Source organism: Mesocricetus auratus, unplaced genomic scaffold, assembly GCF_017639785.1.
Source record: "Mesocricetus auratus isolate SY011 unplaced genomic scaffold, BCM_Maur_2.0 Super-Scaffold_100007, whole genome shotgun sequence".
In the NCBI taxonomy this organism is placed as follows: Eukaryota; Metazoa; Chordata; class Mammalia; order Rodentia; family Cricetidae; genus Mesocricetus; species Mesocricetus auratus.
In genome coordinates this window covers 50,130,131-50,143,907 of record NW_024429191.1, presented here as the reverse complement: position 1 = coordinate 50,143,907, position 13,777 = coordinate 50,130,131, and the positions used below count along the sequence as shown (strand labels likewise).

Genomic DNA, 13,777 nt, shown 5'->3' with positions numbered 1-13,777 from the left:
GAGGTTTGGTCCATTATCGTCGTAGTGGGACACGGAGGTGTGCAATCAGACACGTGGAGAACGAGTTGAGAGTTCTACATCTTTATCTGCCGTCAGTAGAAGGATTCTATGTTCACATGAACATAGCTTGAGCAAAAAATACCTCAAGGCCCACCCCCACAGTGACACACTTCCTCCAAGAAGGTCACTCAAACTCCAACAAAGCCAGACCTCCTAACTTTTCAATTCTGTATGCTGGTCATTTTCTTTTCAATAACCATATATGTTTGTTAAGAACTTTTTCATCTATGTTTTTGAGAGGTTTTCATTTGTTTTAGTGTGTGTGTGTGTGTGTGTGTGTGTGTGTGTGTGTGTGTGTGTGTGTGTGTGTGTGTGTGGTTTTAATGGTTTCTTAGAAGGAGTTTTGAAGTGCTCCTATTCCTGTGGGAATGGTTTTTTGTTTGTTTGTTTTGAATAACTTTAGAAGGGTTGTTGTAGATCATGTTTGAGAATTTTGTAGAATCTTACTGTAAATCCATCTCTTAATTTCTGATTTTGGTCAGAAGACATTTTATTACTGTCTCAATCTCCTTATTTGCTATTTGTTTAGTTTGTTGATCTCTTCTTAGTTTAACTTTGGGGACTTGGATGAATCCAGAATTTTTTGCATTTCTTTTATATTTTCCAACTAAATATAGTACAAGACTTTAAAGTATTTCCTTGTACCATTCTGAATTTTTTAGTATCATTTATAATGGTTTCTTTTTCATTTCAGATTTTGTACATTTGGGTCCTCTCTCTATTTTGCTTTTGGTTAGTTGGGCCATGTGTCTGTCAATCTTCCTTATTGTCTCAAAGAACCAGCTCTTAGATTCATTCAGTCTACGTATTGTTTTCCTTGTTTCTATTTCATTATCTTCTGCCTGTTCTTTTATTATTTCTTGAGGTCTACAGGATTTGTGGTTGGTTTGCTTCTGTTTTTTCAAACTCTTGAGTCTCTTCATTAAGGCATGAGTCTGTACTCTTTCTGATATGTAAAGTAGGTTCTTGAACCTATAAATTTTCCTTATAGGACTGCTTTTTACTCATCCCAGAGGGTTTGATCTATTATGTTGGGCTGTTTTATTTTCATTTTCATTTACTTACAAAATTTTTCTTATTTCTTTCTTGTTTTTTTCCTTATCTTTTTTTTCTGTCGAAGCAGGATCTCCATTTATTCTAACACGCAGGAACTTATATAGGACTGAGGTAGGGGATGGGAATCTTAGAATAGGGTAAGGTGACATGAGGAGTTAAGGGCCAATGGTATTCCACCAAGCAGGCAGGTAGCTAGGCAGGGGGTTAATCTTGCATCAGATCTGGCTGAGTCACCCCCACATTGAGGTTACAGGTTAGAGACAGGTCGCTAAACTCTAGCCAGGCTCAGGAGGTTACACTAGGCCTCACATCCAAGCCTTTCTTAGGCCCAACATCTCCACCTCTTATTTTTGTAAGAACGGCGGAAATTATGGCCTCTGTCTTAGGTGGTCCCCCATTGGGAACTTTACCCGGTTTTTTCCTTATCTCGTTCATTATTCATTAATGAGTAGTTTCATCTCCATAAGTTTATATATTTACTACAGATTTGTTTTCTATTGATTTTAAGTTTTATTTCATCATGGCCAGACAGGATACACTGACATATTCCAACTTTTCTGAATTGGTTAAGATTTGCTTTGTGTCTCAAGATGTGGTTTATTTTATAGAAACTTCCTGGAGCTGCTGAGTAGGAAGTATATTCTTTGTGGTTTGGTGGAATATTCTGTAGATATCTTGATTCTGTCAAGCACATTTGATGTACAATGTCATTTAATTGTGATGTTTCTCTGTTAATTTTTTGTCCAATGGGCTGTGGGTTAGAGAAAGCAGAGTATGAAGTCTCCTGTCACTCTTAGGTTGATGATAGTTTGCCCTGTCATTCCAGTACTACTCTTTTTACAAATGGGTGCACCACAGTTCGGTGCAGATAGTTTTAGTATTGTAATGTCTTCTTGGCTAATTATTCCCTTGATTAGAATGAAGTGTCCCTATTTATCTCTCTTGATTCCTTTCATTTGAAGTCCATTAATAGTCTTAAAGTTACTATAGAAAGGTAATAAATTTGTTGTTTGCTGTTGGTGCTATTAGTCACACTTTGAGTTTCAGTAACTATCTTTTTTTTATTTTTAGAAGCACTCTTATTTACATATCCATATCCCGGTTCCCTCACCCTCCCATCCTCACATGCTTCCCACCAATCCCCCCCAACCCATCTGTCACCCACTCCCCTGGTATAGTGAGGCCCTCCACGGGGAACCATCTAAGTCCATCACATCATTTCGGGGAGGTCCCCAGGCCCTCCTTCCTGAATCTGGCCTGCAATAGTATCCCTCTATAGGGAATGGGCTCTAGGGATAAAGACTGGCTCCACTGTCAGAGGACCCATAGACAGCCCCACCCTACTAGTTGACACACACAAATTCAGAGGGCTTGGTTCGGTCCAATGCTGGTTCCCCCACTTTATAACTAGAGTCTCCATGCTCTCACTAGGTCAGGTCAACTGTTTCTGTGGGTTTCTCCAGCACTGTCTTGGCTCCTTTGCTCATCCCTCCTCCCTCTCCGCAACTGAATTCCAGGAGTATAACTCATTGTTTAGCTGTGGGTGCCCTGCTTCTTCTTTGATAAGCTACTGGATGAAGGCTCTAGGAGTGGCAAACAAGGTAGGAATCAATCTTATTATAGGGGAAGGGCATCAAGGCAGCCTCTCTACCACTGCCTAGATTCTTAGTTGGAGTCATCCCTGTGGATCCCCTAACATTTCCCCTGTGCCAGACCTCTCTCCAAACCTATAGTGGCTCCCTTTATCAAGGCATCTCCTTTCTTGCCCTCTTCTATTCCTCCCCTGTCTCAGTTCTCCTGTTCTCCTCTCTCTTCTCCCTTTCTCCTCTTTCCATCCCCCTCCTTTCCCCCCAATGCTCCCAATTTACTCAGGGGTTTTTATCCCCCTTCCCTTCTTCTGGGGCCCACGAATTATTCTCTTGGGGACCTCCTTGTTTTCTAGCTCTTCTGGCGGTGTTGATCGTAGGTTACTCTATGCCTAAAAACCATATATGAGCAAGTATATACCATGTTTGTCCTTGTGACTGGTTTACCTCACTCAGGATAGTTCTTTCTAGTTCCATCTGTTTGCCTGAGAATTTCAAGATTCCATTTTTTTTCTGCTGAGTAGTACTCCATTGTGTAAATGTACTACATATTCTCTCTCCATTCTTCAGTTGAAGGCATCTAGGTTGCTTCTAGTTTCTGGCTATTACAAACAACACTGCTATGAACATAGATGAACATATGTCCTTGTTGTACAAATGTGCATTCTTTGGGTATATGCTCAGGAGAGGATTTGCTGGATCTTGAGGTAGACTCATTCCCATTTTCCTGAGAAATCCCCATACTGATTTCCAGAGTGGTCGTACAAGTTTGCACTCCAACCAGCAATGGAGGAGAGTTCTTCTTTCTCCACATCCTCTCCAGCATAGACTGGCATTGGTGTTTTTGATTTTAGCTGTTCTAACCAGTGTAAGATGGTATCTCAGAGTTCTTTTGAGTTGCATTTCCCTGATGGCTAAGGATGTTGAGCACTTTCCTAAGTGTCTTTTAGCCATTTTAAACTCCTCTATTGAGAATTCTCTATTTAGTTCTGCACCCCACTTTTTGATTGGATTGTTTGGTGTTTTGGTGGCTAGCTTCTTGACTTCATTGTATAGTTTGGAAATCAGCCCTCTGTCAGATGTGGGGCTGGAGAAGATCCTTTTCTACTATGTCAGCTGCCGTTTTTTTGTCTTGATGACTGTGTCCTTTGCCTTATAGAAGTTTCTCAGTCTCAGGAGGACCCATTTATTAATTGTCAATCTCAATGTCTGTGCTACTAGTGTTATGTTCAGGAAGCATTCTCCTGTACCAATTCGTTCAAAGGTACCTCCCACTTTCTTTTCTAAGATGTTCAGTGTAGCTGGATTTATGTTGAGGTCTTTATCCATCTGGATTTAAGTTTTGTGTGTGGCAACAGACATGGACCTATCTGCAATCTTCTACATGTCTGCATCCAGTTGTGCCAGCACCATTTGTTGAAGATGCTTTTTCTTTTCTGTTGCATAACTTTAGCTTCTTTGTCAAAAATCAGGTGTTCATAGGTGTGTGGGTTAATGTCAGGGTTTTCAATTTGATTCCATTCATCTACCTTTCTGTTTTTGTGCCAATACAAAGCTGTTTTCAGGACTATGGCTCTATATTCAGCTTAAAGTCAGGGATGGTGACGCCTCCAGAAGTTCCCTTATTGTACAGGGTTTTGTGGCTATCTGGGTTTTGGTTTTCCATATAAAGTTGACTATAGTTATTTCAAGATCTGTGAAGAATTGTGTTTGGATTTTGATGGGGATTGCATTGAATCTGTAGGTTGCTTTTGGCAAGAATGCTATTTTTATTATGTTAATCCTACCTATCCAAGACCATGGTATTTTCTTTAATTTCTTTCTTTAAGGACTCAAAGTTATTACTGTACAGGTCTTTCACTTGTTTTGTTAGTGTTTCTCCAAGATATTTATGTTGTTTGTGTCTATTGTAAAGGCTGGTGTTTCTCTGATTTCTTTCTCATCCCATTTACCATCTGTATATAGTAGGGCTACTGATTATTTTTAGTTAATTTTGGATCCTGCCACTTTGCTGAAGGTATTTATCAAATGTAGGAGTTCTGTGGCAGAGTTTTTGGGTCACTTATGTAAACTACCATATCATCTGCAAATAGTGAAACTTTGACTTCTTCCTTTCCAATTTGTACCCCATGATTTCCTTTCGTTGTCTTATTGCTCTAGCTAGGACTTCAAGTAAAACGTTGAAGAGATATGGAGAGAGTGGACACCCTTGTGTTGTTCCAGATTGTAGAGGGATTGTATTGAGTTTCTCTCCATTTTTTTTATATTTTATTTTCCAGTTTAAATTTAGATAAGAAACGAGGTTGCTTCACAAGTCAGTTCCAGGTCCCTCTCCCATTCCCTCCCCTCCTCCCGTGCCCTCCCCCCAACCCCCCCCCGTTATCCCCTCATTCCCCCAGGGAGGGTGAGGCCCTCCATGGGGGTGTCCATAGTCTGTCATTTCATATAGGGCAGGGCCTAGACCCTTCCCCAAGAGTTCAGGGTGAGAGTGCACCTCACCTTGTTCTATGGGAGTCCAAAGTCCGTGTGTATACTTGGGATGGGTACTGATCTGCTGCCCAAGGTTCAATAGGTTCCCTAGGCCTCCTCACTGACACCCAGATTCAGGGGGTCTTGATCAGTCCCATGCTGGATTCCCAGGCTGATGCCTGGGATTCAAGAGTTAACCTTTGTCTGGTCAGCTGTTTCTGGGGGTTAAACCAGCCCAGTCTTAATCCCTTTGATCATCAGTCCTCCCTCTCTGTTACTGGCTTTCTTGAGTTCAGCTCAGTACTTAACCAAGGGAGTCTGCCTCTTCTTCGGTCAGCCACTAAATGAAGTTTCTGTTTCCCAGACTCTCTGGCCATAGGATTGTAGGCTGGCACTCCCCAGATCTATGTCTAAAATCCATATATGAGAGAGTACATGCCATGTTTCTCTTTTTGTGACTGGGTTACCTCACTCAGGATGGTTTCTTCTAGTGTCATCCATTTGCCTGCGCATCTCATGATTCCATTATTTTTTTCTGCTGAATAGTACTCCATTGTGTAGATGTACCACATTTTCTCTATCCACTCTTCGGGTGAGGGACATCTAGGTTGCTTCCAAGTTCTGGCTATTACAAATAAAGCTGCTATGAACATAGTGGAACAGACATCTTTGTTGTATGAATGGGCACCTTTTGGATATATGCCTAAGAGTGGAGTTGCTGGGTCTTGTGGTAGGTTTATTCCCATTTTTCTGAGGAATCTCCATACTGATTTCCAAAGTGGCTGAACCAGCTGGCACTCCCACCAGCAATGGAGGAGTGTTCCCCTTTCACCACATCCTCTCCAGCATAAATTGTCATTGGTGTTTTTGATTTTAGCCATTCTGACAGGAGTGAGATGGTATCTCAGAGTTGTTTTGATTTGCATTTCCCGGATGGCTAAGGATGTTGAGCACTTTCTCAAGTGCCTCTCAGCCATTTTAGACTCCTCTATTGAAAAATCTCTATTTAGTTCTGCAGCCCACTTTTTAATAGGGTCCTTTGGTGTTTTGGAGACTTGCTTCTTGAGTTCTTTGTAAATTTTGGAGATCAACCCTCTGTCAGATGTGGGATTAGTGAATATTTTTTCCCATTCTGTGGGCTGCCTTTTTGTCTTGCTGACTGTGTCCTTTGCCTTACAGAAGCTTCTCAGTTTCAGTAGGTCCCATTTATTAATTGTTGATCTCACTGTCTGTGCTACTGGTGTTATGTTCAGGAAGCTGTCTCCTGTACCAATTCGTGCAAGGGTACCACCCACTTTCTCTTCTAAGAGGTTCAGTGTGGCTGGATTTATGTTGAGGTCTTTGATCCATTTGGACTTAAGTTTTGTGCATGGCGATAAACATGGATCGATCCGCATTCTTCTACATGCCAGTCTCCAGTTATGCCAGCACCATTTGTTGAAGATGCTTTCTTTATTCCACTGTATATTTTTAGCTTCTTTGTCAAAGATCAGATGTTCGTACGTGTGTGGGTTAATACCCGGATTTTCAATTCGATTCCATTGGTCTACCTGTCTATTTTGGTATGTTTCTTCTTCCAATTCTTGCATTTTTCGCTTTGTTTTTTCTTCCATTTCTTGTATTTTTTGCTTCATTTCTTCTTCCATTTCCTGCCTTTTTTGGTTTGTTTTTTCTTCCAATTCTTGCATTTTTTGGTTTGTTTTTTCTTCCATTTCTTGCATTTTTTGGTTTGTTTTTTCTTCCATTTCTTTGAGGGATTTTCCTATATCCTCTTTTAGAGCTTCTATCATTTTCATGAAAGTGCTTTTAAGGTCGTTCTCTTCTGCTTCGTTCGCATTAGAATGTTGGGGTCTTGCTGGTGTGGAGTCTCTAGAATCTGGCAGTGTCATATTTGTTTTTCTGTTGCTGACTGTGTTTTTGTATTGTCTCTTTCCCATCTCTTCTTCTAGTGGGTGCAGAAAGAGCCCCTTACTGGTCTGGGGACCAGAGTTCCCTTTTGGTGGGTGCTAGCAAGTCCAATAATCTGGTGGTTCTTCTATTCCTTGTCCAAATGCTGGTCCCGTGGGTGGAGAAGAAGAACAGGAATCTGGGGCGCTTAGCCTCCTACCTGGTCCCCTGGACCCTATGCTGGGTCCTGTTGTACCTGATCCGGAACAGCTACTCCCCTGGTCTCCCTGCCTCCTCTGGTTTCCTGGTCTCGTTGGTGGGAGAGAAGATCTGGAGTCTGGAGTGCTTGGCTCCCGCCAGGATTGAGAGCTCTGTGCAGTTCCCAGGCGATCTGCAGGCCGGGAACACTGGCCGGGAAGCCGGCCTGTTTACCTGATGCTGCCGGAGGAACAGCTCGAGTTTCTTTCCATTTAATTTTATTTTTGGCCATTAGTTTACTGTATATTACTTTTATCATGTCTAAACATGATCCTGTTATTCCTGATCTTCAAGACTTTTATCATGAAAGGGTGTTGAATTTTGTCAAAGGCTTTTTCAGCATCTAGTGAGATGATCATGTGGTTTTTCTTTTTCAGCTTGTTTATATGGTAGATTACAATGATGGATTTTCGTATGTTGAACCATCCCTGGGAAGAAACCTATTTGATCATGGTGGATGATTTTTCTGATGTGTACTTGGATTCCATTTGCAGGATTTTCTTGAGTATTTTTGCACTAATGTTCATGAGGGATATTGGTCTGTAGTTCTCTTTCTTCGTTGTGTCTTTGTGGGGCTTTTTACCAAGGTATTTGTATCCTCATGAAAATCATTTGGTAATGCCCCTTCTGCTTCTATTGTGTGGAACAGTTTGAGGAGTAATGGTATTAGCTCTTCTTTGAATTTCTGGTAGAATTCTGCACTAAAACCATCTAGCCCTAGATTTTTTTGGTTGGGAAACTTTTTATGACTGCTTCTATTTCATTAGTTGTTATAAGTTTGCTTATATTGTTTATCTGTTCTCAATTTAATTTTTGTAAGTGATATCTATCCAAAAAATTGTCCATTTCCTTTAGATTTTCAAAGTTTGTGGAGTACAGGTTTTCAAAGTATGACCTGATGATTCTCTGGATTTCCTCATTGTCTGTTGTTATGACCCCTTTTCATTCCTGATTTTGTTAATTAGCATGCTGTCTCTCTCACTTTCTCTCTCTCTCTCTCTCTCTCTCTCTCTCTCTCTCTCTCTCTCTCTCTCTCTCTCTCTCTCTCTCTCTGCCTTTTCATGAGTTTGGATAAAACTTTGTATATCTTGTTGATTTTTTCAAACAACCAACTCCTTGTTTCATTGATTCTTTGTATTGTTTTCCTGGTTTCTACTTTATTTTTCAGCCTTCAATTTGATTATTTCCTGACATCTACTCCTCCTGGGTGAATTTGCTTCTTTTTATTCTAGAGCTTTCAGTTGTGCTGCTAATTCTCTAGTGTGACTATTCTCCAGTTTTTTTATGTGGGCACTTAGTGCTATGAACTTTCCTCTTAGCACTGCTCCCAAAGTGTCCCATAAGTTTGGGTATGTTGTGTCTTCATTTTCATTGAATTCCAGGAAGCCTTTAATTTCATTTTTATTACTTCCTTGACACAGGGATAGTGCAATTGTGCATTGTTCAATTTCCATGAGTTTGTATGGGTTCTATGATTTTTGTTGTTGTTGAATTCTAACTTTAAAGCATGGTGGTCTGATAAGTTACAGGGGGTTATTCCAATTTTTTTGTATCTGGGTAGGTTTTCTATGTTGCCAAGCATGTGGTTGATTTTAGAGAAGGTTCCATGTGGAGCTGAGAAGAAGTTATATTCTTTTGTGTTTGGATGGAATGCTATATAGATGCCTGTAAAACTCAATTAGGGCATAACTTCTGTTGGTTATTTTGTTTTTTGTTAAGTTTCTGTCTGGAGATCCTGTCTAGTGGTGAGAGCATAGTGTTGAAGTCTCCTACTACCAGTGTATGCGGTTTTATGTGTGATTTGAGCTTTATTAATATTTTTTACGAATGTGTGTGCCTTTGTATTTGGGTTATAGATGTTCAGAATTGAGACTTCATCTTAATGAACTTTCCCTGTGATGAATATAAAATGCCCTTCTTCCTCTCTTTTGATTGATTTTAATTTGAAGACTAATTTGTTATATATTAGTATTGCTGCACCAGCTTGTTTCTCAGGTCCACTTGATTGGTCCACTCTATTTGGTGTTCTGTAAGCTTCTTGCACTTTCATTGGCATGTCTTCCTTTAGGTTGGGAAAGTTTTCTTCTATGATTTTGCTGAATATGTTTTCTGCATCTTTGAGGTGGGTTTCTTCACCTTCTTCTATACCTATCATTCTTAGGTTTGGTCTTTTCACAGTGTCCCATATTTCCTGGGATTTGTTGAACTTAAGATTTTTTTGGTCATTGCATCTATTTCTCCTAGTGTATCTTCAATGCCTGAGATTCTCTCTTTCATTTCTTGTATTCTGTTGGTTATGCTTGAGTCTGTAGTTCCTTATTGTTTACCTTGCTTTTCTATTTCCAATATTCCCCAGTTTTTGTTTTCTTTATTGTCTCTATTTCAATTTTCATGTCTTGAACTGTTTGAATTGTTTCCTTCACCTGTTTGATTGCTTTTTCTTGACTTTTTTTTGCTTTATTTAAGAGATTTGTTGATTTCTTGTAATTTTTTAAGGTCATTCTCTTCTGCTTCTTCTACGTTGGCATGTTCAGGCCTTGCTGGTGTAGAGTCCCTACACTCTGGTAGTAACATATTGGATTTTCTGTTGATGAATGTGTTTTCTATTGTCTTCTTCCCATCCCTTCTTCTGGTGGGTGCAGGACGAGTTTCTTCCTCTCCTGGTGAGTACAGGTGCAAGGTTCCCTTTTAGTGGGTACAAGCAGGTACAATATTTCTATGGCTCTCCTCTTCCCATGGGTGGAGGCGAAACTGGTACTGGGCCTTGGGAGTCTCTGGATGGACTGGACCACTGGGATGTGATCCCTGGTGCACAGTCTCCAGGTATCAGGTGGCTCTGAGCAGGGCAAAGGAAGGTGAGTGGGACACAGGCCCAAGTTTTTATCATCCTGTGGGCAAAGAAATGGACTAGGAGGCTGGCAGTCTCTGGGTGGGCTGGACCCTGCTGGGATGGGACCCCCAGAGTGCAGTTCCCAGGCCTCAAGTGACTCTGAGAAGGACACCAGAAGCTTTATTATTATTATTATTATTATTATTATTATTATAAAAGTGAAGACTTGAACCAGATTCTTCTCCTCTAAAGCTCATGTTCTTTGCACTGCACTGTTCAGAATATCCTGACACCCACAACAGTATGATGTACAGCTTAGACAGATGACTAAATTCATCCAGCTGTTGAAGGGTGGAAGGAACAGAGGAAGGAAAAACATGAAAGAACAACAAACCCTAATGAGTTCACTTATGCTCCATATTTCTTCCCTAATTTATGATTTTTTTTAGAAATATGTCACAGTGAAGGAACAGAGAATTTTTACCACACTAAGACCTGGAAAATGGAGGATTTCCTGAAGAATTTCACACAGCTATTACTTTTACCAAAACATTGCCCAAGAGGCTGGGAGACCTTGAACAGAAAAAGCTTGCATGAAACTAAAGGAGAGGACAGAGGATATCTGATTGAGATCCAAGACTTATTTAACCCAAGCCCAGATACCCAGGAAGAGCCTCAATTAGTCATATTACAGGGAGCTGCTGGGATTGGGAAGTCAACGCTGGCCAGGCAGGTGAGGAGAGCATGGGGGGAAGGCCAGCTCTACAGAGATCGCTTCCAGCATGTCTTCTACTTCAGCTGCAGAGAGCTGGCCCAGTGCAAGCAGCTGAGTCTGGCTGAGCTCATAGCAAAAGATCAGACTGTGCCTGCAGCTCCCATCAAAAAAATCCTGTCTCACCCTGAGAAGCTGCTCTTCATCCTGGATGGCATAGATGAGCCAGCATGGATCTTGGAAGAGAAGAATCCCGAGTTATGTCTACACTGGAGCCAAAAACAGCCAGTTCACACACTGCTGAGCAGTTTGTTGGGGAAAACTGTCCTATCTGGGTCTTTCTTGTTGCTTACAGCTCGGACCACAGATCTGAAGAAGTTCATCCCTTCTTTCAGGCAGCCTTGTTTGATAGAAGTCCTGGGTTTCTCCAAGTCTGGACGGAAGAAATACATCTACAAATATTTTGCAAAGAAAAGAGAAGCCACTAAAGTTTTTAAGTTAGTTGAAACAAACCCAGTGCTCTCAGCACTGTGTGTGGTGCCCTGGGTGTCCTGGCTGGTCTGCACTTGCCTGAAGCAGCAGATGGAACAGGGGGGAGACCTCTCACTGACTTCACAGACCACCACAACCCTCTGCCTGAAATACCTTTCCCAGACTCTTCCAGGTCATGTCCTGGAAACACATCTCAGAGAGTTATGCTCACTGGCTGCTGAGGGGATCTGCAGAAGAAAGACCTTGTTCAGTGAGAGAGATCTTCAGATGCAAAGGTTAGGTAAAAATGTCATTACCACTTTCTTGAAGACAGGTATCCTTCAGAAGCAGCCCAGTTCTCCATGCTACAGCTTTGCCCACTTGTGTCTCCAGGAGTTCTTTGCAGCAATGTCCTGCATCTTAGAGAGAATGGATATCTACAGAGTTGTGGAAACACTGAAGGAAGTCTATGGAAGATATGGCCTGTTTGAGGCACCCACTATGCGCTTTCTATTTGGTCTTTTAAGTCAAAAGGGAATGAGAAAAATGATGAAGATCTCTTCGTATAGGTTGCCTTGGAAGACAAGGTTGTACCTCCAACGGTATATCCTGGATGAAACTCTACACCATCAGTTATACTCTCTGGGTTTACTCCATTGTCTGTATGAGATGCAGGATGAGGATGTCCTGAAAGAAGTGATACATAATTATCAAAAAACAAGTGTGCATAACCCAGTGGATATGGCGCGCCTAGTGTTCCAGACAGGAGTGAAGTACATGGTGGTCCAGACAGATATGGACCTCATGGTGGTCACTTTCTGCATTAAGTTCTTCCACCATGTGAAGAGGCTTCAGATGAATGCAGGTGGACAGCAGAGAAAAATCTCGAAGGCACCCAGGATAGTTCTGTGAGTATCTGTGGATCCCATGAGTACACATGTTAGGAGCACTAGTAGCACTCATAGCTGGATCCAGGGCAGCATGATACAGGTCATCAGTGACATCCAACTGCTGAATCTGACAAACTTTCTCTACTTGCCTCTGTGTGCCTGACTATGCAAGGGACTATGAGCTTTTATATCTTCTTAGGCCTTGGTGAGGACACCTACCTGTTCTGATTCAAATCTTCTTCATCCTTCACAAGATTCAGATAGCCCACAATCATTGATCTCTCTCTTAATGTGATTTCTCTCTAAGAGGCTGCTTATTCAGCTCATGCAGGCACCACCCTCTATCTGCATGGCAGTGACCTTGGCCCTGAGGTGTTCCCATCATCAGTTCAAGGAGCATATGTATGAGCATCCCTATATTTTCCCTGGCCATATGGTTTGCTTGCATGTGTCAATGAAGGCAGCATGTCCCTGGCACTGAAATTGGAGTCTTACTAACTTCCCTCCAATCTCTGCAGCAATGTAGACCTCCCCATCCAGGGGCCCCTACCACTGTGCAGAAGTGATGACTCAGTGTCAATATGTGTCTCTCTCCTCCCTAGATAATTCATTAAACACTGACTTCATATCAGGTTCTACCAATCAATCACAAGAGGAGAAACACAGTTTCTGCCCTGAGGATTTCAAAACTGGGAGAGAAGACAGCCACTCTAATTACATAGGCCACAACTCTTAAAATAAGCAGGAACAGACCAGTTATTTAGAGTTGTGGACTTTGACACCAATCTGAATACAACAAGAGTTCATGTGAAAAATAAATACCTTAAAAGTAGCAGAGTGAAGGTTAGAAAACAGGAAGAGGATGAAGAGAGGAGGGGAAAGGGTTAAAGAGAACAAATGTCATCAAACTGTGTCACACACATATGGGAAGTTGTCTCAATAACTCTCATTTTATATCATTAGGAAGGACTAAAAATAAAAACATACTAGATGTAGAAAAGTGAGGCTATACAAATCATCAAAACAAAATTTTATGTCAACCAGAATCCCATTCCTCAGAAAGAACAACATTGAAAATTGGGGTACCTGAGCTTGGTCATTCACACCTGTCTTCCCAAACTCGGAAGTCTGAGACAAGATCAGAAGTTCCAGTCCAGCCTGGGCTGCATAGTGTGACAATGTCTCAAAATATCAGAGACTAAGGAGAGATTATTTTATTGACTACTTTTCTTCGGTTGTGATAAAACACCATGGCTAAGGCAACTGTAAGACAGAAGAGTTTATTTTATTTTATGGTTCCAGAGGGATCAGGGTCCATCATGACAAAGGAAAAGGATGTGACTGGAACAGCAGCTGAGAGCTCATTCTTGAACCACAAGCGGGAAACAGAAGGAGTGTACGGGAAATGGCTCCAGGCCTTGAAATCATAAATCCTGACCTCAGTGACTTATTTCCTCCCACAAAACCACACCTCCCAAGCCTCCCCCAAAAGTGCCACGAATTGAGAACCAAGCATTCAAATGTCTATGACTAGGTGACATCTCACTAAAAACACCAC

At 41.5% G+C, this 13,777-nt stretch overlaps 1 protein-coding gene across 5 annotated transcripts in view; it reads left to right on the top strand.

The window, feature by feature from the left end:
- Positions 1 to 13,777, top strand: part of LOC101837048 (NACHT, LRR and PYD domains-containing protein 1a) — a 64,105-nt gene that overhangs the window by 22,130 nt on the left and 28,198 nt on the right. For all 5 annotated transcript variants that reach the window (XR_005878287.1, XM_040749053.1, XM_040749051.1 and 2 more), the window contains exon 9: positions 10,596 to 12,237. Coding sequence is in view for 4 of the 5 variants with exons in the window: in XM_040749053.1 (XP_040604987.1) it covers positions 10,596 to 12,237 (1,642 nt within the window). In the remaining variant the exon portion in view is untranslated. The remainder of the gene's footprint in view (positions 1 to 10,595; positions 12,238 to 13,777) is intronic.